Below are 23,543 nucleotides of genomic sequence, written 5' to 3' on the forward strand. Positions count from 1 at the left end.
CAGGAGGGTGATTGCAAACCTTCACGACATTCCCAGCCGGTGTTTGAGGGTACAGTACCAGCACAGCCTTCTTAGTGAGTACTCACAGGCTTTGTCCTGTCGAAGAGTCTTGGCCCGAAACGTCGACAGTGCTTCTTCCTATAGATGCTGCCTGGCCTGCTGTGTTCCACCAGCATTTTATCTCTATAATCCTAATCAAACTGAAACCATTTTACCTGTTTGTTCAATTCTAGGGATTACTGAAGGCTGTACAGGTTAAAAAGGTATATGGGACACTGGTCTTCATTAGTTGGTGCATTGAATATAAGAATAGGAGGGGATAGATAGATAGATAGATACTTTATTCATCCCCATGGGGAAATTCAACTTTTTTCCAATGTCCCATACACTTGTTGTAGCAAAACTAATTACATACAATACTTAACTCAGTAAAAAAATATGATATGCATCTAAATCACTATCTCAAAAAGCATTAATAATAGCTTTTAAAAAGTTCTTAAGTCCTGGCGGTAGAATTGTAAAGCCTAATGGCATTGGATAGGAGAGGTTTAGGAGGATATGGTCCAAACACAGGTGAGTGGGACTAGCTTAGTGGGCACCTTAGTCAGTATAGATAGGTTAGTCTGAAAGCTTGTTTACAGGCTGCATTACTCTATAACTCTATAACCACACGAGTTTCATTGCTTAGGCAGCTGTGATTTTGTATGTCAGAAAGGATGAGTGCAAAGATTGGTGTTAATTCATCAGCGTTCATATGTTACGCAACACTACTGCTGTATGTGTGCAGAGGTTTGATGTACCTTCTGAATACTTGGTCGTTTATCTCCATTGACGTACAGTGCTCGGCGTGAGACATCTCTTTCCCCCTTGATCTACTGATCTACATCATTCTGGACTTCTCCCTGAGAACCCCAGGGACATCTTACTGCTCTCTCTGCATGGTCAAGCATACATGGCATGTCAGTGTTAGATTGACCCCTTTAGGAGAAGCAGCCCACTCACACGTGATGCTGAATCAAAAGTAGCAATCCCTTGATGTGGCGGGGAGGGTGTGTGCCGCTTCATTACATTTGGCCAGGTAGAGTGTGTGGCTTTTCAAACACAACACCATTTCCAAAGCAACACACACAAAACGCTGGAGGAACTCAGCAGGTCAGGCGGCAACTATGGAAATGAATAAACAGTCGATGTTTGAGCTGAGACCCTTCATCAGGACCAGAAAGTAAGGGGGCAGATGCCAGAATAAAAAGATGGGGAGAGGGGAAGGAGGCTAACTGGAAGGTGATAGGTGAAACCAAGTGGATGGGAAAGTTAAAGGCTGGAGAGGAAGGGATCTGGACCATGGGAGAAAGGGAAGAAGGAGAAGCACCTTGGGTGAGAAGAGGTGAAAGGCCAGAGTGTGGAATAGAAGAAGAGAGGAGGTGAAGTGAATTTTTTTTTACCAGAAGGAGACATCGATGTTCATGCCATCAGGTTGGAGACAGAGTATAAGATATTGCTCCTTCAACCCTGAGGGTGGATTCATCATGGCACGAGACAAGGCCATGGAATGACACATCAAAACGGGAATGGGAATCGGAATTAAAATGTTTGGCCACCAGGAAGTTGCAATTTCAAAATGTTGAAAGCTGATGACTGCATTGGAAGTCTAAACACAGCCACAATGATGTTTCATTTGCATCCAATATTTCAACCAGATGCTTATAAATAGATAATCCACACAGCAGACTCTGGCAGAGAATTTGAACGTACGCCAGTATCCAAAGCCTAATACTGTACAGTTAACAGTGATTGAAGGCCTGAAATAGTAACTCTTGTTTCTCTCTGACCAGTCTGTTGACCGCTTTCAGCATTGTCACTTATTCTAGGTTTGCAGGGTTTTCTATCTACCAGTTCCAGCATTGTTTGCACCTCATTCATCTGTTTATATCTTCTTCTGGCAGAGATTAACACCACTTCTTACAGCTGGCAACACCACCATTTCTGGTCATTCACTCTTTCCTGGCGTCCAGCCCATTGCTGACATTCTCCCTGTTCTTTCCACCTCTCTCCCTTCTCTTAAGTTTAAAAGGTGTTTAATTTTTAACCTCCCACTTTAGATGACAGATCATCGTTCACTATATTTTGTTTTTCATGGATTCTACCTGAGTACTGAATATATTTTTTATTATCATAGACAAAAACATATAAGGGTGGCCTGGTTTTCCAGCCATTAGGAAGAAGTTCTGAAGCTTTGGTGCTTGGCAGCTGAAGGGTAAAACTGAAGCTCGGTGTGCATGGGACATTTGTTTGCTTTCAGAAAGGATGCAGCACGTCCAAAGCAGGATTTTAAGATCAAAGTGTTGATTGATTGGGAGCCAGGGTAAGTGAGCAGATGGAAGCAATGGGGACCAATGAATGGATACGGTGCAACTGAATTCTGGAGGGCATCGATTCAACTTGGCCAAAGGCTGATGAACTGGTCCGCAGTGTAAATTCTCAGGAGTGATCAGCTTGCTGCAGGGGGTACCATTGGCCCAAGTTTCTAATTACTCCCTCCCACCACTTTGAATAAGTTCCACGTTTCCTTTCCCTAGTGAAGCTCACAGGTACCGTCAAGAGAGAAGCTGGAGCAACTAGGTGGGTCAAGCAGGGTTTCAATCTAAAACTCTGACAGTTCTATTCCTCCACCTCTCAGCACCTGGGGATTCAAGTGGTCATCCAGATACAAGCCTCTGCCTCCACCACAACACATCATGTTCCAGATAGCAGCCACCCTCTGGGTGAAGAAATTTTTCCTCAGATCCCCTGAAACTTCTTACTCCTCACTGTGAACCTACATATCTCCTCCACAGGGAAAGCTTTCTTACAACCTACCCTGTTAATGCCTCTTTTAATCTTGTGTACCTCTGTCATCTCCCTCCTCAGCTTCCACCACTCCAAGGGAAACAATCTCACCATATCCAGTTCCTCATAATTGGAACGTACGTCCAGGTGAATTTCTTCTGCACCCTCTTCAGTGTACTCACATCCTAATGATAGCATGGGCAACTAACACTGCACACAATATTCCAGCTCTGGGCTGAACAAAGTTTTATGAAGTTGGACCAAAACCACCCAGCTCTTATACTCTGCGCCATGCCTTCCCCTGTCAGCCTGCCGTCATTTTCAGAGATCTTTGTATTTGTACATCGAGGTCTCTCTCCTTCCCAATACTCCCTGGAATTTTTTTTACCAGAAGGAGGAATCCATATTCATGCCATCAGGTTGGAGGCTACCCAGATGAAATATAAGGTGTTGCTCCTCCACCCTGAGGGTGGCTTCACTGTGGCACAAGAGGAGGAGATAGACCAACATTTTGGCCACCAGGTCCTAACTTATCGATGCAGCTATAAAGAAGACTGTCTATATTTCATTAGGAGTTTCAGGAGATTTGGTACGTCACCAAAGATGCTCGCAAATTTCTACAGATGTTCCTTCGAGAGCTTTCTAACTGGCTGCATCACTGTCTGGTATGGGGGAGGGAGGTGCTACTGCACAGGATCAAAGTAAACTGCAGAGAGTTGTAAACTTAGTCAGCTCCATCATGGGTACCAGACTCAGTAGTATCCAAGACATCCTCTAGAAGTGATGCCTCAGAAAGGCAGCATCCATTATGAAGGACCTCCAGCACCCAGGGCATGCCCTTTTCTCACTGTTACCATCAGGTAGGAGATACAAAAGCCTGAAGGCACACACTCAGCGATTCAGGAACAGCTTCTTATCCCTCTCCCATCTGAGAGACATTGAACCCAAGAACACTATCTCACTTTTTGTTATTTATGTTTTGTAACATTCATTTAACCATTTCCAGAAAATTGGGATATTTTCCAAAATGCAATAAAATCAAATATCTGTGATATGTTAATTCACGTGAACCTTTATTTAACTGACAAAAGTACAAAGAAAAGATTTTCAATAGTCTTACTGGCCAACTTAATTGTATTTTGTAAATATACACAAATTTAGAATTAGATGGCTGCAACACACTCAAAAGTTGGGACAGAGTTAAAGTAAGATTGAAAAATGCACAGAATATTCAAGTAACACCGGTTTGGAAGACTCCACACTAAGCAGGCTAATTGGTAGCAGATGAGGTATCATGACTGGGTATAAAAGTAGCGTCCATCAAAGGCTCAGTCTTTGCAAGCAAGGATGGGTCGTGGCTCACCCCTTTGTGCCAAAATTCGTGAGATAATTGTTAGTCAGTTCAAAAAGAACATTTCCCATCGCAAGATTGCAGAGAATTTAGGTCTTTCAACATCTACAGTACATAATATTGTGAAAAGATTCAGAGAATTCAGAGACATCTCAGTGCGTAAAGGGCAAAGTCAGAAACCACTGTTGAATGCGCGTGATCTTCGAGCCCTCAGGCGGCACTGCCTAAGAAACCATCATGCTACTGTGACAATTATAGCCACCTGGGCTCGGGAGTACTTTGGAAAACCATTGTCATTTAACACAGTCTATCACTGCATCCAGAAATGCAACTTGAAACTGTATTACGCAAGGAGGAAGCCATACATCAACTATGCAGAAACGCCGGCGAGTTCTCTGGGCCTGAGCTCATCTCAGATGGACTGAAAGACTGTGGAACCGTGCGCTGTGGTCAGATGAGTCCACATTTCAGCTAGTTTTCGGAAAAAATGGGCGTCGAGTTCTCCGTGCCAAAGATGAAAACGACCATCCTGATTGTTATCAGTGAAAGGTGCAAAAGCCAGTATCTGTGATGGTATGGGGGTGCATCAGTGCCCACAGCATGGGTGAGTTGCATGTATGTGAAGGTACCATTGTCTCTGAGGCGTATATTAGGATTTTAGAGAGACATATGTTGCCATCAAGGCGATGTCTCTTCCCGGGACGTCCATGCTTATTTCAGCAGGACAATGCCAGACCACATTCTGCACGGGCTACAACAGCATGGCTTTGTAGACACAGAGTGCGTGTGCTTGACTGGCCTGCTGCCAGTCCAGATCTATCTCTTATTGAAAATGTGGTGCATCATGAAGAGGAGAATCAGACAACGGAGACCACGGACTGTTGAGCAGCTGAAGTCTCATATCAAGCAAGAATGGGCAAAATTTCCAATTGCAAATCTACTACAATTAGTATCCTCAGTTCCAAAACGATTAAAAAGTGTTATTAAAAGGAAAGGTGATGTAACACAATGGTAAACATGCCTCTGTCCCAACTTTTGTTGAGTGTGTTGCAGCCATCAAATTCTAAATTTGTGTATATTTACAAAATACAATTAAGTTGGTCAGTAAACCTATTGAAAATCTTTTCTTTGTACTTTTGTCAGTTAAATAAAGGTTCATGTGAATTAACATATCACAGATTTTTGTTTTTATTGCATTTTGGAAAATATCCCAACTTTTCTGGAAATGGGGTTTGTATTTTATATACTGTAATTCAGTTTTTTCTCACTATTTTTGTGTATTGCATTGTACAGCTGCCACAAAGTTAATAAATTTCACGGCATATGCCAGTGATATTAAACTGGATTCTGATTCTGAACCCGCTTGGTGGTGCACTAATATCAGCGCCAGACTCCGGAGCGAAGGTTCCTGAGTTCGAATCCAAGTCAGGTTGAGTGTCAAGCTAGCAACTCAGCCTCGTAAAAACAAGAATAGCTTGCTACGGAAACACCGTCATAACTGCCGAGTTAAGGACTATTCTTCTTCTTCTTCTGATTATGAAGTTTTGCTTTTGGCAGGTGGAGCAGAGGTTCTAGACAAAATTAGTTCCCAATTTACGACAGGTCTGAAGAGAAGGCTGCTTTGGGAGCACCAGACACAATAGACAACCCCAGCAGATTTGCAGGTGAAGTGTTGCATCACCTGGAAGGACTGTTTAGGGCCCTGAATGGAGGTGAGGGAGGAGGTCAATGGGCAGGTGTAGCATTTTGGCCACTTGACAGGCCAAGTACCAGCAGGGAAATTAGTGGGGAGGGATGAATGGACAAGGGAATCACAAAGGGAGTGATCCCTGCCTGTGGAAATTATAAATTACAATAGTATATTTAAAAATTAGTGAAAAAGAGAGCAAAATTGGGAGGTGGTGTTCATAGGTTCATGGACCATTCAAAAATCAATTAGCAGAGGGGAAGGAGCTGTTCCTAAAACATTGAGTATGTGTCTGCAGGCTCCTGTACATCCTCCCTGATGGTAACAATGAGAAGAGGGCATGGCCTGGGTAATGGGGGTCCTTAATGATGGATGCTGCCTTTTTGAGGCATCACTTTTTGAAAATGTTCTTGATGTTGGAGAGGGTAGTGCCCATAATGGAGCTGACTGAATTTACAACTTTTGGCAGTTTTTTCTGATCCTGTGCAATGGCCCCCTGCATGCCAGATAGTGTTGCAACCAGTTGGAATGCTCTTCACTATCTGTAGAAATTTGCTAAAGTCTTTGGTGACGTACTCTCCTCAATTTTTTAATATAGCCACTGTTGTGCCTTCATTGTTACTGCACCATCAATATGTTGGGCCCAGAATAGATCTTCAGAGATGCTGACACCCAGGAACTTGAAGCAAAATTATTAAAATCTTAACAGAAGTGAGTGATCCTGTCAAATGTCCATTCATCATGAAATACAAGTGTTCACTGTTATTTTCTGCTTGCTTTCCTTTAACCAATTTTACACCGTCACAGTCGGAGGCTTTTTAACCTTACCGGCTTCAAACGAGCTGACAAATAGCACTGAGAATGTTGTTTGGGGTTGGGGACAGTCTGAAAGCTTTATATACTGTATATAATCATGTTAACCACTCCACTTTCATCAGCCAGCTCCATTACTTTAAAAAGACCTAGTCTTATTTCTTCATACACTATTCTCTTTACCAAATCCATGCTAGCTGCCATTTATTCTTGGAATCTAATAACCCTCTGGAGCAAGCTCAAGGGCCTGAGTGACTTACTCTCTGTTTTATATTCATGTCACGGATACAGAAATGGCCCTGTGAGTAATGTGAGATTATTGTTTATGCAGAGTCAGGAATGTACTCTGGCAACTGGCTAAACTCTTAGAGCTTCTCAAGTTGAGCAACTTAATTGGCAAAGGGATGCTGATCACTTCTCCTGCTGTCACATGAGATGGAAAGAGGGATCATCACAATTTAAAATTATCGCAAGGGGGGAATGCTAACATTAAAGGGGATCTGGGGGTAGGATGGGAGGATGGGGCCGTGCAATTCAGCTCCACAGGTACTGGTCTGGGGGCACTCACTGTAGTTCTGTGACATCAAATAGCCCTGCCTCCTGTGCTTTCATCAGGTGAGGACTATGAATCCGAACCTGGAAACAGATCACAGCAGCAGCTGTGACCCTTTGTCTCAAATATCCAAAGGCTCTCCCCATCACACACCAGGACGTGTCATAGAATCAAAGCAGGTTGACAGCTTAGGCCATTCAGTCCAGCTTAACCATGCTGGACAAAGAAGTCATCCCACTCCCGCCACTGGGTCTGTAACAGGATCAATGTATTGAGAGCTTCTGCCTCCATCACTCAGAAATCCCTCCTGTCAATCCCTCCTAGGTGATTCTTTTTACCCCTTATCCTGCCAATCCATCTCCCAATTATTTCAGTCCCTTTGTTAAAGGAAATCCAGCCTCCTTATTTATTCTATTTGGGCTCCTCAAAGTTCAAAGTTTATTTATTGTCAGAGTATGCATACTGTATATAACCTTGAGATTTGTCTCCTAACAGGCAGCCACAAAACACAGAAACGCAATAGAACCCACTTTTAAAAAATGACCATCAAACACTTAATGTGCAGAAAAAGAAATCATGCAAACAACAAAAGTAAGCAAATAACATTCAGAACTGAATTTCATGAAAGTGAGTCCACAGCCACGAAGCCAGTTATCACTGCAGCCAATTTGGGAGCCCATTAGTTGCAGGCCACAGCCTCAGTTCAGTGCAGAAACGAACAAGCCTAATTTGGCCTGACGCTTAAACAGATCAAACCTCAGGTCGTTCCTTAGTCTCGGCCCAGGCCCTGGCACTTCAATACACTCTTGGGTCCAGGCCCCACCACCTCGATTCAACCTGTACCCGACCTTTCCAATTCAGCCCAGTGCTTAAATTGATCAAACCTTGAGTCTTCCCTCACTTTCAAGCCTGGGCCTGAGCCCTGTCGCCTCAATCCTCATAATCTTATACCTCAATTCAACTCAGCCAGCCCCATCACAGGCAAAGCCTTCCCCACCAGAGGACATCTTCAAAAGTCAAAGTCTCAAGAAGGTGACATCCATCATTAAGGACTCTGGCCTTTGGGAACAAGCCCTCTTCTCATTACTACCATTAGGGAGGAGATCCAGGAGCCTGAAGACCCACACTCAGTGCTTTAGAAACAGCTTCTTCCCCTCCACCATCTGATTTCTGAATGGTCTACTTCATTATTCCTCTTTTGCACTATTTATTTTTGTAACTTTTAGTGATTTTTATGTCTTGCACTGTACTGCTGCCACAAAAAAACAAATTTCACAATGTATATCAGTGATAATAAACTTGATTCTGAGCCTACACGCAGCCTCCTCTGTCTTAAAGTGTACACTTCCAATGTATAGTAGTTCTCAATTTGTGAATGAACAAATATAGAAGAGAAGGGCTCAGGAACAAGTCCTTTGGCCACAGTGTCTGCCCCAAACACAATGCCAAATTCCTCTAGCCTGCACATAATCCATATCCCTCTGTTTCCTGCATAGTCATGTGTCTGACTAACAGTCTCTTAAGCACCTCTATTGATCTGCTTCCAACAGCGAGAATGCGGAAGAGGAAAAGTGGTCAAGAGGGAAATTTTGACTGTGCAGAACGATGGATGCACTGGGGAGAGGATTACTGAATTTAGGACCTCAGTAGTGGGTGCCAATGGTGGAGCAGTTCTGGGAGCAGAACTAGAAGAATGTTGTCATGGTTACACAGAGACTGTCGCAGCCCCGGGATCCTTCCTTACCATTCTTTCCCACCGCTACAGTACCCTGGTTCAAAAATGACCTCAGATACTGTTTGTGAAGAGTTTGCACGTTCTTCTGTGTGCTTTGATTCCCTCCCACAATACAAAGGTGTGGGGATTGGTAGGTTAATTAGTCACTGTAAATTGCCCCATGTGTAGGTGAAGGGTTGGGTTTGAGGGGAGTGAAAGTGAATGTGGGGGGAACACGGTGGGTTAAAAGTAGGACCAGAGTCGATGGATGTTTGGTCAGTGCAGACTTGTGGGCCAAAAGCACGTGTTCCTGTGCAGTTGGACTCAATGGTGGTCAGGTCAGTTGGACAGAACATTTGGAAGTGAAATGCAATCCAGAGATGTGGGAGGTGTTGTGAGCAGGGAGTTCACCAGGGTCAGGGAATGTACAATGGAGATTAGAGGAACAGAGACACCTTGGAATATATGTCCACACATCTGGAACGGTCAATAACATGCTTAAAAATAGATGGAACACAGAAGGGTACAGCACAGGAACAGGCCTTCAGCCCACGATATCTGTGCCAAACGTGATGCCAATTTAAACTTACGCCTGCCTGTTCACATGCCTGTAATGCCACTATCATATCTGCTTCTACCACCTCCCTGGCAGTGTGTTCCAGGCACTTGCATTTTAAAAAAAAAAACTTGTCCTATTAATCTCCTTTAAACTTTCCCTCTCTCACCTTGAATGCATGCACCCTAGAACTTGACATTTCTATACTGGGGAAAGAAATTACATCAAACATAGAAGAGTACAGCACAGGAACAGGCCTTCAGCCTACAATGCCGTACTGAACTAATTAGTAATCAAGTGGTCAGCTAAACTAATGTATTCCACAGTGTCTATATCCTTCCATTTCCTCAATTTTTGACAAACAGTGGAGAGTATCTTAACTGGTTGCATCCTGGTCTGGAATGCCCAGGAACAGAAAAGTTAACCGAAAGTGGTGGATACAGCCCAGTCTACCACGGGAAAAGCCCTCTCCATTACTTACATGGAGCGCTGCCACAGGAAACCACTCATTAAGGACCCACAGCATCCAGCCCATGCTCTCTCCTTGCTATTACCATCAGAGAGGAGGTACAGGAGCCTAAGGTCTCACACCTCCAGATTCAGGAAATTATTACACAACAAACATTGGTTTTCTGAAACAGCGTAGGTGATTCACTCACCACAACTCTGAACTGATTCTCCAACCTACCCACTCACTTTCAAGAACACTTTACAACTCATGTTCTCAGTATTTTTTAAAAACCATTTTTAATGATAAAAATTAGCTTTATTTATCACATGTACATCAAAACATACAGTGAATTGCATCATTTGTATCAGCAAGGATTTGCACTTCCAGCGCCAACATAGCATGCCCACGACTCACTGACCCTAATTGTACATCTTCGGACTGTGGGAGGAAACTGGAACACCTGGAGGAAACCCACACAGACACGGGGAGAACATACAGCAGCCGTGGAAGTTGAATCCTGTGTCACGAGCTGGGGACAAGACTGCTGGGAGAGGACCCACACGCAGGACACAAACACGTCTTTCTTAGGTATAATAAAATAGCGATTATTACTCGCTACGCAGAAAATCGGGAAATCAAGGAGGACAAAGAGGAACACGAACCTCGGACTAGGGGACTTGGATCACCACGGCCCTTGGACTTGGACAGAGGGAACATGGACAGCCGCAGACCTTGGACTCGGACAGCGGGAAAATGGACAGCCGCGGCCCTTGGACTCGGACAGTGGGAACGTGGATCGTTGCGGTCATGACTGGGACCCTGGGGACTGGGACCGCCATAGCCCTTGGACTTGGAGGCTGGGATCCATGGATCGCCACAGCCGGGAACGTGAAATCTGGATCGTCGCGGACCCTGGACTAGGAGACTAGGACCTTGATTCACTGCAGCCAGAAACGTAGACACCATGGATCGCCGCAGCCAGGAACGTGGACACCAAAACACAGGACAGGAACATCTAAATCTCTTACTATCTTTCCTTTCAGTTAGTCCTGATGAAGGGTCTCGGCCCAAAACGTCAACAGTCCCTATAGATGCTGCCTGGCCTGCTGCGTTCCACCAGCATTTTGTGTGTGTTGTTGTTTACAGGAACATTGAGCCAGGACTCCTCCTTCAGATCAGGCATCGAGCCAGGACTCTTCTTCAAAGGGACAGACGCAGACAGGACTCTTCGTCAAGGGGTAGACACGGACAATGGGCATGAACATCGAGCCAGGACTCCGCCTTCCACTCAGGCACCAAGCCGGGACTCTTCTTCGAGGGGTAGACATGGACAAGGGGCATGAATGTCGAGTCAGGACTCTGCCTTCCACTCAGGCACCGAGCCGGGACTCTTCGAGGGGTAGACACGGACAATGGGCATGAATGTCGAGTCAGGACTCCGCCTTCAACTCACCCCTGGCAGATTGACCTTGCCTGGACCCACTCTGGCGATGGAAGGTGAATTGCTGGTACTCCGATGCGGGCTGGGTCATTCTGGCTTGTCGTAGCGATGGCAACTTGCTAACGCTTCTTAACACTCTCACCCCGAACGGCTAAAGCCAGGGACTTATAAGCTGCCGGTTCGGGTCGAGAGTAGATGACCTTAATTGCCAGCTCAAGGGACACGTGAAACGGAATTAGAAGGGAACAAAGAGTCAATGGTCCGGATCATAATGCAACCTAACTAAATTTAAAGGGGAACTGATACAGACCATGTCATCCTGATCTTACAGATAGCACTGTAATAGTGTTACACTAACCACAAATCCGTGCCTCCCAATTTGTCTTCTTTTGCACATTGGTTATTCGTCCATCTTTGTTCATGTATAGTTCTTCATAAATTCTTTTGTATTTCTTTATTTTTCTATAAATGAATCTCAAGGTAGTGAGGACTTTGATAAGAAATTCAACTTTTATTTTGACTTTGATATTCATGTGCCTATCCAAGAGCCTTTTGAATGCCCCTATTGTATTTGCCTCCACCACCACCTCAGGCACCTACACATCTCCTTTGAACTTACCCCTTTTCACCTTAAATACATCCCCTCTGGTATTAGACATTTCAACCCTGGGAAAAAGATACTTCTGTGTCTATGCCTTCCTTCATCTTACAAACCTCTATCAAATCTCCCCTCAGCTTCCTCCACTCCAGAGAAAAAAGCAAATTTATCCACCCTCTCCTTATTGTACATGCCCTCTAATCCAGGCAGCATCCTAGTAAATCTCTTTTGCACCCTCTCCAAAGCTTCCACATCCTTCCTACAGTGGGCAACCAGAACAGACTTGCTGTACTCCAGATGGAGCCTAATCAGAGTTTTAGAAAGCTGCAGCTCTCAACTCAGTTCCTCAACTAATAAAGGCATGCATGCCATATGCCTTCACTATCACCCTATCAACCTACATTACCACTTTCAGAGAGCTATGAACTTGGACCCCAAAACCTCTCAGTTTATCAACATCGATAAGGTCCTACAATTAACAGTGCACTGTCTCCTTACGTTTGACTTACCATGGTGCAACACTTCACCTTTGGCTGGGTTAAACACCATATGCCATTTCTCTGCCCATGTCTGCAACTAATCTATATCCCACTGTATCCTTTGTCAGACTTCTATACTATCCACAACACCACGAATCTTTCTATCATCAGCAATCTTACGAACCTATCCATTAACATCTTCATCCAGGTCATTTGTACACATCACAAACAGCAGAGGTCCCAGAATGCATCCCTGTGGAAAACCAAAGGTCCAGCTAAAATAAGTCCCATTGACCACTACCCTCTCTCTTCTGTGGACAAGCCTATTTTGAATCTAAATGACTAATTCATCATGGATCTCAATCTTCCAGATGAGCCTCCCATGACAGACCTTGTCTAACACCCTCCTATGTAGATAACCCTCATCAATCACTTTCATCACCTCATGAAAAAACTCAAACAAGTTCATAAGATGCGACCTGTCCTGTTGAATGCCATAATTACTGTCTTTAATTGGGCCATTTTTTTCCAAATGCACATAAATTTATCCCCAAGAATCTTTTCCAATAGCTTCCCACCACTGATGTGAGGCTCACTGCTTTATAATTTCCCTGATTATCCCAATTACCCATCTTGAACAAAGGAAAAACATTGGCTACTCTCCAGTCCTATGGGATGTCGCCTTTAGCTAGTGAGGATGCAGATTTTGGTCAAAGTTCCAGTTATTCCCCCTCTCGCCCTTCTCTCAATTGTCTGGGATAAATCCCATCATGCCCTGGGGAATTATCCTACTTGAAAAGATCCAGCAGGACCTCCTTCGTGATCTCAAAATGCTCTTGCACACGAGCATGCCCAAAACAAAGCTTACTATCTGCCATGTCCTTTTCCTTGGTGAATACTGATGCAAAGTACACATTTAGTACTCATTTTGCCTAGATCCTCTGACTCGATGCACAAATTTTCTCCTTTATCCTTGATTGGTCCCACTCCATTCCAGGTTATTCTCATATTTTTAGCTTTGGGGTTCTCTTTAATCAAGAAGGGGCAGAATGTAGGAGTAACATTCAAGGAAAATCAGGAGGGCAAAAAGAAGATACGAGATGGTTCTGGCAGGCAAGGTTAAAGAAAGTCTTGATAGGTTCTACAGATATATTTAAAGTAAAGAGGTAGTTAGGAAGAAAAAAGATGCCCTGAAAGACCAGCATGGCCATCTGTGTGTGGAGCAACAGGAGGTGACTGAGATTTTTAATGAATATTTCTCATAATCTTTTACTGATCAAGGAAGCTAAGGAATTGAACCATAAAAGAATTACTGAAGAGGAGGTATTAGTGGTCCTCAATTAGGACCTTAACCCTTTCCATAATCACCTTGAAACTTAGAAAACTAATTTCAAAATGCTCTTCCACCAACTCATCTAAGGCTTGCCAGGCTACATTCCCTAAGCTCGGGTCTAGGCCCATCTACTTATCAGCTCTAAAGGTCTCCTGGATGTATTTGAAAAATCAACCCCCCCCCCCCCAAACACAATTAGCTATCCCAGTAACACTTAAAAAATTTCCATACACCCTGTTACTTATACTCTCCTGAGTCCTGATGAAGGGTCTCAACCCAAAATGTTGACTCTTTATTCCCCCCCATTGATGCTGCCTGACCTGCTGAGTTCCACCAGCATTTTGTGTGTTACCCTTACTCTGTCTGTATATTGTTCCTCTTTCTGCTGCTGAATGTAAGGAGGCCTGTAGTACATTTCCAGCAAAGTTCCCACCTCCTTTTTACTCCTAAGCTTTACTCATATTGCCTCTTTTGAAGGCTTTTATCTGATACCTTCTCTCATTACCACATTTCCCTCTCCTCTTACTTCCCCTGAGATCTCTGAAGGTTACACGTCCTTCCTTTTTTCACGTCTGTGATTGCACCGGTATCATATTCCCATACGCTAATCAACGCTGTTAGCTCCTTGGCCTCTCCAGAAACTTGGATTAAAATAGATGCATTTCAAATTGTATTCCTCTCATGTGCCTTTTCGTGCCCATATCTGTTCTGCCTACCAGACTGACGTGGCTTCCCCACAACTGTACATCTAACCTGTTCCCTGCCAAATTAGTTTCAACCCTCCCCGACAGCACAAGCAAGCCACCCTGCAAGGATATTGGACCTGTTGTGTTTCAGGTGCAAATCATTTAGGTTGTACAGGTCCTACCTTCCCCAAAAAAGACCCAGTGATCCAGAAATCTAAAACCTTACACCGTCCCACCATGTCTTTATTCACACATTTATTTTTTATTTGATTTGATTTAGAGATCCTGCCAACGAGCCTGCACCACTCAATTACACTCATAAGACCAATCAACCTACTAACTTAATCTTTGGAATGTGAGGGGAAACCGAAGCACTCTGGTCACGGGGAGGACAGGCTGAAGTGAGGGTTGAACCTGGGTTGCTAGTGCTCCAAAGTGTTACGCTGACAGCTATGCGACCATGCCACCTACCCTTCACAATGTTCCGCACCCATTCGCTGACATTGTTGACTGTGGTACCAAGGAGACAATGCCTATGGGTGCAGGGGTGCCTGCCTCGACCCTCACTGCCAAGGCCCCACCATCATAACCCTTGGACACTTGCCCCTCCCCCTGCACAGCTCAGACAGTCCTGGGGCTGTGATCTTGCCTCTTGCTAGATGTCTCAGAGCTACATTTACCCCAACAGAGAGATGGTTTTAGAGGGAGATCCCCATACAGGTTTCCCCGACTCCCCGCTCGCCTTCCTTCCTCTCCTTGATGGTCACTCATTCCTTCAGCTGCAGTGTGGTCACCTCAGACACTGAAACTTTGGTAAGATTCCAAAACTATTCACCCTGACTGTACAGAACCATACAACACACATGTAAAATCTCAATGCTCTTATTTGCTGTTTTATAAACTTGAGATGCTGTGAGCTGTGAGTAGATAATCCCTATTGCCTAAACATAATTATTTAAAAATTATCCTTTATTCAGTTAACTTACATATTCTTATTAATTTTAGGAACCAACTTCTACCCAAACTCCAGAGTGACTTTCAGATACAGCATTTCTACTGAAACTAACCCAAAACAGTTGGCAAGACCTAACAGACCTGAAAGAATTCAGCTCAGTTTGAATGTCCAGTTTTAAATCATGTGCGTGATCCTTATGTCCCCGTTGGTTCATTTGCCACTCCTCTAAACAAGGCACCAGACTGACCAGTGAACTCAACTAGCTGGAAGTTCCAATCCGAACACATGACTTAATGAGCTTATAACCATCAAAGCTCCATTGTTGTCGCACTCCAGTTCTTGCCTCCTACAATCTGAATTGTTAAACTTTTTGACAGCGCCCTCCCGTCCACCCACACACCAGCTTCCTCAAGTTCCATGGCAGTATTTCCAAGAGCAGAGGTCTGAGCCAAAAATCCTCAATTCAGCTGCCACACTTCCCACTTTACAGCAATGACGCCCCTAAAAGTGTTTAATTGGTTGTAAGTTATTTTGAGACACTGGAAACTACTTAAAGATTTTTGTAAAAATATTTCTACTCTCCGCTATTAGGAACCAACAGGATAACAAGAAAGAGATAAAAGGCAGTGCTCAGTTCTGCCCTATAATGGTGCTTGAAAGATGGGTGGTGACAGCTGCCCGCTTGGTGACAGCTCTCGTGTCTCATTTTCAAGGATTTTACAATTCATGTTGTTTATTTTTTATTTGCACAATTTGTCTTCTTTTGCACCTTGGTTGTCAGTCTTTCTTTGTGTATAAACGTCATTGTATTTTTCTGTTTTTTTCTGTAAATGCCTGCAAGAAAATGAATCTCATATACATACTTCGATAATAAATTTACTTTGAACTGAGACCCCAAGAAGGAGCAGAATGAAAGTACAGTATAAAACGTGAAGCAAAGAAAATGGCCATTCAGCCCGGTCATACTGTTCTTGCCTTTGCATTCCCTTTCTCAGCTCACTGCGTCTGACCCACATCGACAATCACTGACCTGTCCTATTCAAACCATATCAACGACTCACACACCTAGCCTGGTGGAAATGCCACCATCGCCATAAAGCCTGTCACATTGAACATCTGTCAACTCCCCCTCATCACCCCAGACGCTGGGAAGATGCAGTCTGCGTCTGGTTAAACCTTACACTTTCGCGGTGCAGGTTTTGTAACACAGACATGAGACCCGAAGTTCAGGACAAGGGGGCCGCACTGACCTGCTGCTGGCAGCCTGTTGTGGTCACCTTGTTGGTGAGGCCGGAACCAGAGACCGAGACGGTCAAACATACACCGTCCCGGAACGGGATCCGCTGAACCCCACAGGGACTTCACCCCACCAGATACAGCCGGCTGTTTCCCCGCCCGCTCACCACTGATCGACACCTGGAAATCTAAACCCACCCGGCCTCCCAAGTCCCAGCCCCTGACCCTTGCCTCCAACACCCTCCTCCGGAGACGGGACGAGGAGCAACAGCTCCCGAGACCAACCAACCCAAAGGGCGCATCAGAGACTCAATCTCAGTTTCCCGATTGACAGATCTCGGACAGACAACGGGGAGACGGCGGAGCAGATCCCTGACAGACAACGGGGAGACGGCGGAGCAGATCTCTGACAGACAACGGGGAGACGGCGGAGCAGATCCCTGACAGACAACGGGGAGACGGCGGAGCAGATCTCTGACAGACAACGGGGAGACGGCGGAGCAGATCCCTGACAGACAACGGGGAGACGGCGGAGCAGATCTCTGACAGACAACGGGGAGACGGCAGGCCAGAACCCTGACAGACGGTGAGAAGGTGACTGTGTGATTCCCATTCCGGGCCGCTGCACCAATGAAGCCCCCGCACTCAGTCCCCACTCCTTATTTAGTCAGAGTTGGAGCGCGGTATGAGAGCAGCGGGTACTTTGTAGCCCCCGTTTCCCACCTCTCTCCTCCACACCTTTTTCTCTGAAGCTTCCCCCACACACCCAGCTCTTCCCCACCCCCTTACCCACTCTACTGGAGGTGTTCAGGGCGAGTTTCTTGCGGTCCTGCTCCAGGTGTCGGGGTTCCGAGCGTCTGGATCTGGTGCCCATCGTGGTGTCGGGGCAGAAGCCCGTGTCCCGTCCCGGCCGCAACCCGAACCTCGTCTACTTCCACACCTAACCCCCTCCCCAGCCCTCCTCCTTCACCCTTCGCCCTCCTCCCGGCCCGCCTTCAGCGCTGCTCATGTGATTCCGAACGTCCACGCGAGGAAAGATTGGAAGCAGATCAAGGGCTGGGCGGGAAGTGTTTACTAGATCGCTGCACTCCGGGCAGGGTGCGCATTCGGTGCCGGGACACCACTGCACAGAATGGATTCCCGCCGGCAGCTCTTGACCTCAAGACCATGTGTTCACTTCTGGTCTCAGACACAATTCAGCTTTGAAATCGCCCGCTGCCCTCGGGACTGAGGCTCATACCAGTGACACCCGCTTCTCAGCATTGAAGGCAATGCCTCCTGACCTCAGCACCCTTCCTTGATATTTCCAATAGCAGCCGCCCCCTGTAGCCTGACTGGCCCATCTATCATGATCAACTCACTGTGTACAACCACTATGCTGACCACCCATTTTATCATCTCCCCTTCTGCTCCCTGGGTCACTCATTGTTTGATTGTCAGATGTCCTCAGCACCTCTGCCACTCGCTCCTGAAATCAGCCCTGGTCCTTAGCACCTTTTGATAATCATTCCCTGCAGTCACATCGTCTCAGGACCCTTGTCAGCCCTTTACTAATCATCAGTTCCAGTCCTCAGCAGCCTTGACTGGAGCATTCAGTTCCAGGGTCTCAAGGGAAGCTTCTGCATATATGGCGCTTGTGCTGGCAGCAATTTATCTCCTGGCTTCTTGAGAGGTTTCAACAGATTGGAGGAAGGAGATGGTTGTATTGTAGGGTCAGTTCTGTACCCTCACTTGTTGAAGATGTAACAGGTAAAAAAAAAGGTTCAAAGGTTCATTTTAGTGTCTAAGTATGCACGTACAATACAACTCTGATATTTGTCTACTCCACATATGCACCAAAAAACTGAAGGAAACCAATATGAAGTAAGTTCCAGTAATCACATAAATCTCAGAATATGGGAAACATACTTTTGTCTGCATATGAGCCCTTACTTGTATGTGGGGGAGGCAGAGGTCCAAAGTGCCAGGTATCCAAGTTGCTGATGAAATGAAAATAGGACAGAGGATATTTACTCTCTTCAGCAAGACAGAGAGTGAGAGCTTGACAAGAGGAGATTTATAAAGGAATATTAAGGACATACACTTTGACAAGAAGAACCTTAAGCACTCTGTTCTCTAACTGGAGAAAGATTGGCACCAGGTGAAATACAGAGGTGTTTGGTGTTTGGTGAATGAATCGCCAAAGGATAACTGGCAGATACAGAAAAGCAAATGGCTAACTGAGCTTTATTGTAAGAGAGTTGGAGTTTAAAAGTATGGAAGTTTTGTTACAATATGCAGTGGCCTAGTGGTTCATAGCTGGAGTACTTGACACAGTTTGGCCCCTTTAAGAAAAGATCTATGGGGACTGTAGCTCAAAAGACATTCACCACACTACTTCCTGGGGCCAGAGGTCTCTTCTGTCACTAGGGGCTAAAACAAAATTAGATCTTTATTTTTTGGAGTGTGAATAATGAGGGGTGATGTAATTGAAGCGTATGTGAGGGGCATGGCAGGCGGATATTGAGATGTTTCTACCAGTGGCAGAGCCTTGAATGTTGGAGCATCTAAAACTGAGGTGTACAGGAAGTTCTCTCAGAGAGGGAGGTGAATCTCTGAAATTCTTGATCCCGAATGTTGTGAAGGTGGGATCCATGAGGGAATACAAAAGGTAAAGCACACCGATTTTCAAAAGATTGAGGAGTTGGGGCCGAGAAACTGGCAGAGAAAAGATGATGAGGGCAGGCTTGAGGTGCCAGGCTATCTACTCTTGCTTGTATTATGTTATAGTCCTGTGTAGACAAGCACTTAAATGACTAAGGGATAGAAAGCTATAGACCATATGTTGGTAAATGGGCTGAAGGACCTGTTGTAGAACTCAGTAACTCTACATTTGGATTTTCTGAAGATGCCACTAAAAGATTACCGTACAAGATAAAATGCACAGGTTTGGTAATAATAGCATGGACAGAGGAGAGGTTAACTAATAAGGTTCAAAGTTCAATCTTTCAAAGTATGTATGCAGTATACAACTCTGAGATTCACCTTCTCCAGACAGCCATGAAACAAAGAAAACCATGGAACCTGTTCAAAGAAAAACATCAAACCACTCCTCATTTGCAAAAAAAATCAACCATATGGCAACAAGAACATTGCCCCCCTCCCCCATGGGCAAAAAACAGAAGAGAGCAAGTCATGATAAGTGGCTCAGTTTTATCAGTCAGTCATTAAGTAAGGTGACACAAGGTCAGTGCTGGCTCCTCTGCTGTTTCTAATCTGTACTGCTGACAGGAATGAATGACAACTTCATTCAACCAACTTCAGCCAACTTTGCAGATGATGCAAAGACAGGGGAGTCAGCAAGTTGTCAGGTGGATACAATGTATTTATATACATGCTGTTTATGTGAGAGACAAACAAAGGGAGAAGTGTGAGGTTAAACCACACTTAAAGGAAAATTAGAAAAAACAAGTTAATTATTTAGAGTGAGATGACAAAATATTGCAGTGTAAGGAGAATTGGGGCTCTGAGCACATGAAACATAGAGTGTTACTATGCAAGAAAAGCTATTAATGAGGAAGGCTGCAGGGGATAAGGCATATAAAAGTTGGAAGACTCTGATGTAACTTTACAGGACAATGTTGTGGAGCTCTGCACCCAGTTTATAACTTCCAGTAAGAAAGAATTCCCTCCCCCTTCCCTCTTCTATTCCCCATTCTGGTCTCTTACCTCTTCTTACCTGCCTATCAATTCCCCCTGGGTCCCCTCCTCCTTTCCATTCTCCCACGGTCCACTATCGTCTCCGATCAGATTCCTTCTTCTCCAGTCCTTGACCTTTCCCCCCCACCTGGCTTCACCCATCACCTTCCAGCTGGTCTTTCCTTCCTTCCTCCCACCTTTTTCTTCTGGCATCTTCTTCCTTCCTTTCCAGGCCTGAAGAAAGGTCTCGGCCTGACTGTTTATTCATTTCCATAGATGTTGCCTGATCTGCTAAGTTCCTCCTGCATTTTGTGTGTGTTGCTTTGGATAAGGTAGGTAGTCAGTCTGTTCCCCGGGATGGGAATGTCAAGTAGCTGAGGACATAGCTTTCAGGTGAGGCAAGGGAAAGTTTAAAGGAGATATGCAGGGCACGTTTTTTACACAGATGCATAGGTCATTTTGCAAATGAGTTCCTTCCTCTGGAATAACAGAAAATGCTGGGAATGCTCCAGTGGGTCAGGCAGTGTCTGCAGAGAGAACAAATCAGAATTAAAGGTCATGTAAACTGCAGATACTAGAAATCTAAAGCAGCAGCAGAAGATGATGCAAATACTCAACAGTTTCAGCTCAAAGACCCTTTGTCAGTACAGGGAAGGAGACAAAAGAAGCTCGTGGGTGAGGAGGTTGAATAGCGATGGGTCATCCTCTACCACTGGGTTACAGATCCACTGACACTCCCTGGACCCTATCTCACTGGATTGTGAAGACAGACAGACATACTTTATTGATCCCGAGGGAAATTGGGAAATTGTAATAAACATACAACCAAGCACACAACACCAAATTATAAAGAGCCATCAAAAGTTTCTGCCATGAAGTACCACAGTTGATAACGCCTCGGGCAAATGCATCGTTCTCCACAGCTCTCCGGTGGTGGTTCTAAGACCGGAGAAGAAAACTAGTGATCAGTGTTGACCCTACAGATGCCCTGACATCTTGAAATCACTTGGTAATATCTCCACTGATTCCTGGGAGTGGCCCACATCCACCCAAAGTGGAGACGGAAGATTGGAGATAGTGCTGAGAACCTCAAGGTTGCACAGTGGGAGACAGAAGCAGTGCAGTACCCTCACAGCCCCACACTGCATCAGGATCTCCTGCTGCATCTGTGACACTGCCACATTAGCCTCATCGGCCTCCTCAGAACCCACAAACAAAAGTAATATCAGCTCATCCTTACTCTGAGGGGCAGTCTGAGAGGATAAAGAGCCACCTGGACAGGGATGTCTGCTTCGTATCTGAGAGAATTTAACGGAGAAGATTAGAGTGATTCAACCAATTATCATGGGGCAGGGCTCATGAATATTTCTACAGTAGGTATATTATTTACTTTTCAAGAACAGAGTGTTCGCTTTTTAATATGTGAATCATTCTGAGATGCCATTAAGCTTTGTTCCTATAATGGCCACACCAGAGGGTTCCTGATTTTTTTTAATGTTGTTTATTTTATTATTACAGATTACTGATATCATGGAGAAGAGGAACCAGACAACAGCTGCACGTGTAATACCTCACAGTCTGGATACACCCATCAGCACAAGCCCTGTCTCTCACATTCATTTGGTATCTGCCTTCCTGTGGTGGGTGTGTGGTGTGGCATGGTGAACAACATGGAAAATCCGGTGAGCAGACTATGCATGGCATTTTAAAATTAAATTACTTTTACAATCCAGATCCATCATTTATTGCTCCTGCCCAACTGCCCTCTGGAAGGTGATGGTGAACTGTTTTGAGCCGCCACAGTCCCTGATCATCAGCAGTGGTTACCGTGAACCAGAAACTCAAGGGCAAGGAATGTCCCATGGTGTAGTTCCAGGTCTGGGTGGTGTATGACCTGAAGTTGCTGGTGCTCCTGTGCGCCTACTGTTGTGGCCGTGGTATTTCTATGGCTGGTCTGGTTGAGTTTCTGGTCCATGGTAACCATTGCTGATTAGGGACTCAGCACAGGAATGTTAATGGTAGGTCATTAGATTCTCTCTCATTGGAGACAGTCACTGCTTGGCACTTTTGCATTGCAAATGTTAACTTGCCACTTATGCCCAAATGTAGTCTAGGTCTTTCAGTTCTCTGCTTCATTTTAGTTCAACAAGGTATGTCAAGTGCCTGCCTGGAACGTACGGTTGTCACTGCAGAACATTAAGATGAATGTCCAGGGATTGGATGCAGTTTCTAGCCTGAACAAGAGCACTGAATTTTCCAGTGTGACCTCCATCCATTCCCAGTCTGACCCCATCCCTGTCCATTCTCAGCTGAGTGTTACAACCATACAAGACACTGGTGAGACCATACCTGGAGAATTGTGTCCAGTGCTGTTCGCCCAGCTATAGGATGGATGTTTTTAGGTTGCAAGGCTGCAATAAAAATTCACCACGTTGTTGCCAGGACTGGAGGGCACCTGTTTCAAAGCGAGACTGGATAGGCTGTGACTGTTTTCCCTGGAGCAAAGGAGGCTGAAGAGTGACCTTATAGAGGGTTATAACATCATGAGGAGTATAAACAAAGTGGATGATCAGTTTTTATTCCCCAAGAGCAGGAGAGTCCAAAACTAGGCAGAATAAGTTTAAAGTGAGAGGGGAAAGATTCAATGGGATCTGAGGGCACACAGAGGGTAGTGGGTGTATGGAATAAGCTGCCAGAGGAAGTGATAGAGCTGGGGACTATTACACTGCTTAAAAGACATTTGGACAGGTGCATGGATAGGAAAGGTCTAGGGGGATATGGGCCAAATGCGAGCAGGTGGGACTAACTCAAGCAGGTAACTTGGTTTGGATGGACGAAGTTGGGCAGAAGGGCCTTTTTCTGTGCTGTATAACTCGATGACTCTATGGTGTGATTCCTGTCCATTTCCCAGAGAAGCTCCTTTGGATCAAAGGTGAGGACACGGAGCCTGGCTTTACCGAGGCAATATAGTTACCCAGATCACTTCATGGAGTCTCGTATCAGTGCTGCAATTGTCAGGCTCTTGTATAGCATGTTGATCAATGTAAGCAGCAAATGTGGGCTCCAGCTGACAGTTTAAAGGTTTTGAATATGGACCTGTTATGGAAACAGGATTTTCTCAAAGATCCCACAGAACTGCAAAGTGTGGTCAAGATAAGGCCAATCTCACAAAGCAGTGAGTTGGGG

The 23,543-nt window shown here is 45.1% G+C and overlaps 2 protein-coding genes across 4 annotated transcripts in view; one reads left to right on the forward strand and one right to left on the reverse strand.

Annotated features, from left to right (window-relative positions):
• LOC140741096 (1-phosphatidylinositol 4,5-bisphosphate phosphodiesterase delta-3-like) overlaps positions 1-17,653 on the reverse strand; it is a 94,589-nt gene extending 76,936 nt beyond the window's left edge. Inside the window, exon 1 of one of the 2 annotated variants that reach the window (XM_073070833.1) lies at positions 17,469-17,653. In XM_073070833.1, the coding sequence (XP_072926934.1) occupies positions 17,469-17,553 (85 nt within the window). In that variant the 5' untranslated portion in view covers positions 17,554-17,653. The remainder of the gene's footprint in view (positions 1-17,468) is intronic. The other variant, XM_073070834.1, reaches the window with a different exon arrangement.
• Positions 17,009-23,543, forward strand: part of LOC140741095 (soluble guanylate cyclase 88E-like) — a 51,421-nt gene continuing 44,886 nt past the window's right edge. Inside the window, exons 1-2 of one of the 2 annotated variants that reach the window (XM_073070832.1) lie at positions 17,009-17,265; positions 21,876-22,039. The gene's annotated coding sequence lies outside the window, so the exon portion shown is untranslated. The remainder of the gene's footprint in view (positions 17,266-21,875; positions 22,040-23,543) is intronic. The other variant, XM_073070831.1, reaches the window with a different exon arrangement.

The sequence above is a fragment of the Hemitrygon akajei genome, chromosome 18, assembly GCF_048418815.1.
Source record: "Hemitrygon akajei chromosome 18, sHemAka1.3, whole genome shotgun sequence".
NCBI lineage: Eukaryota > Metazoa > Chordata > Chondrichthyes > Myliobatiformes > Dasyatidae > Hemitrygon > Hemitrygon akajei.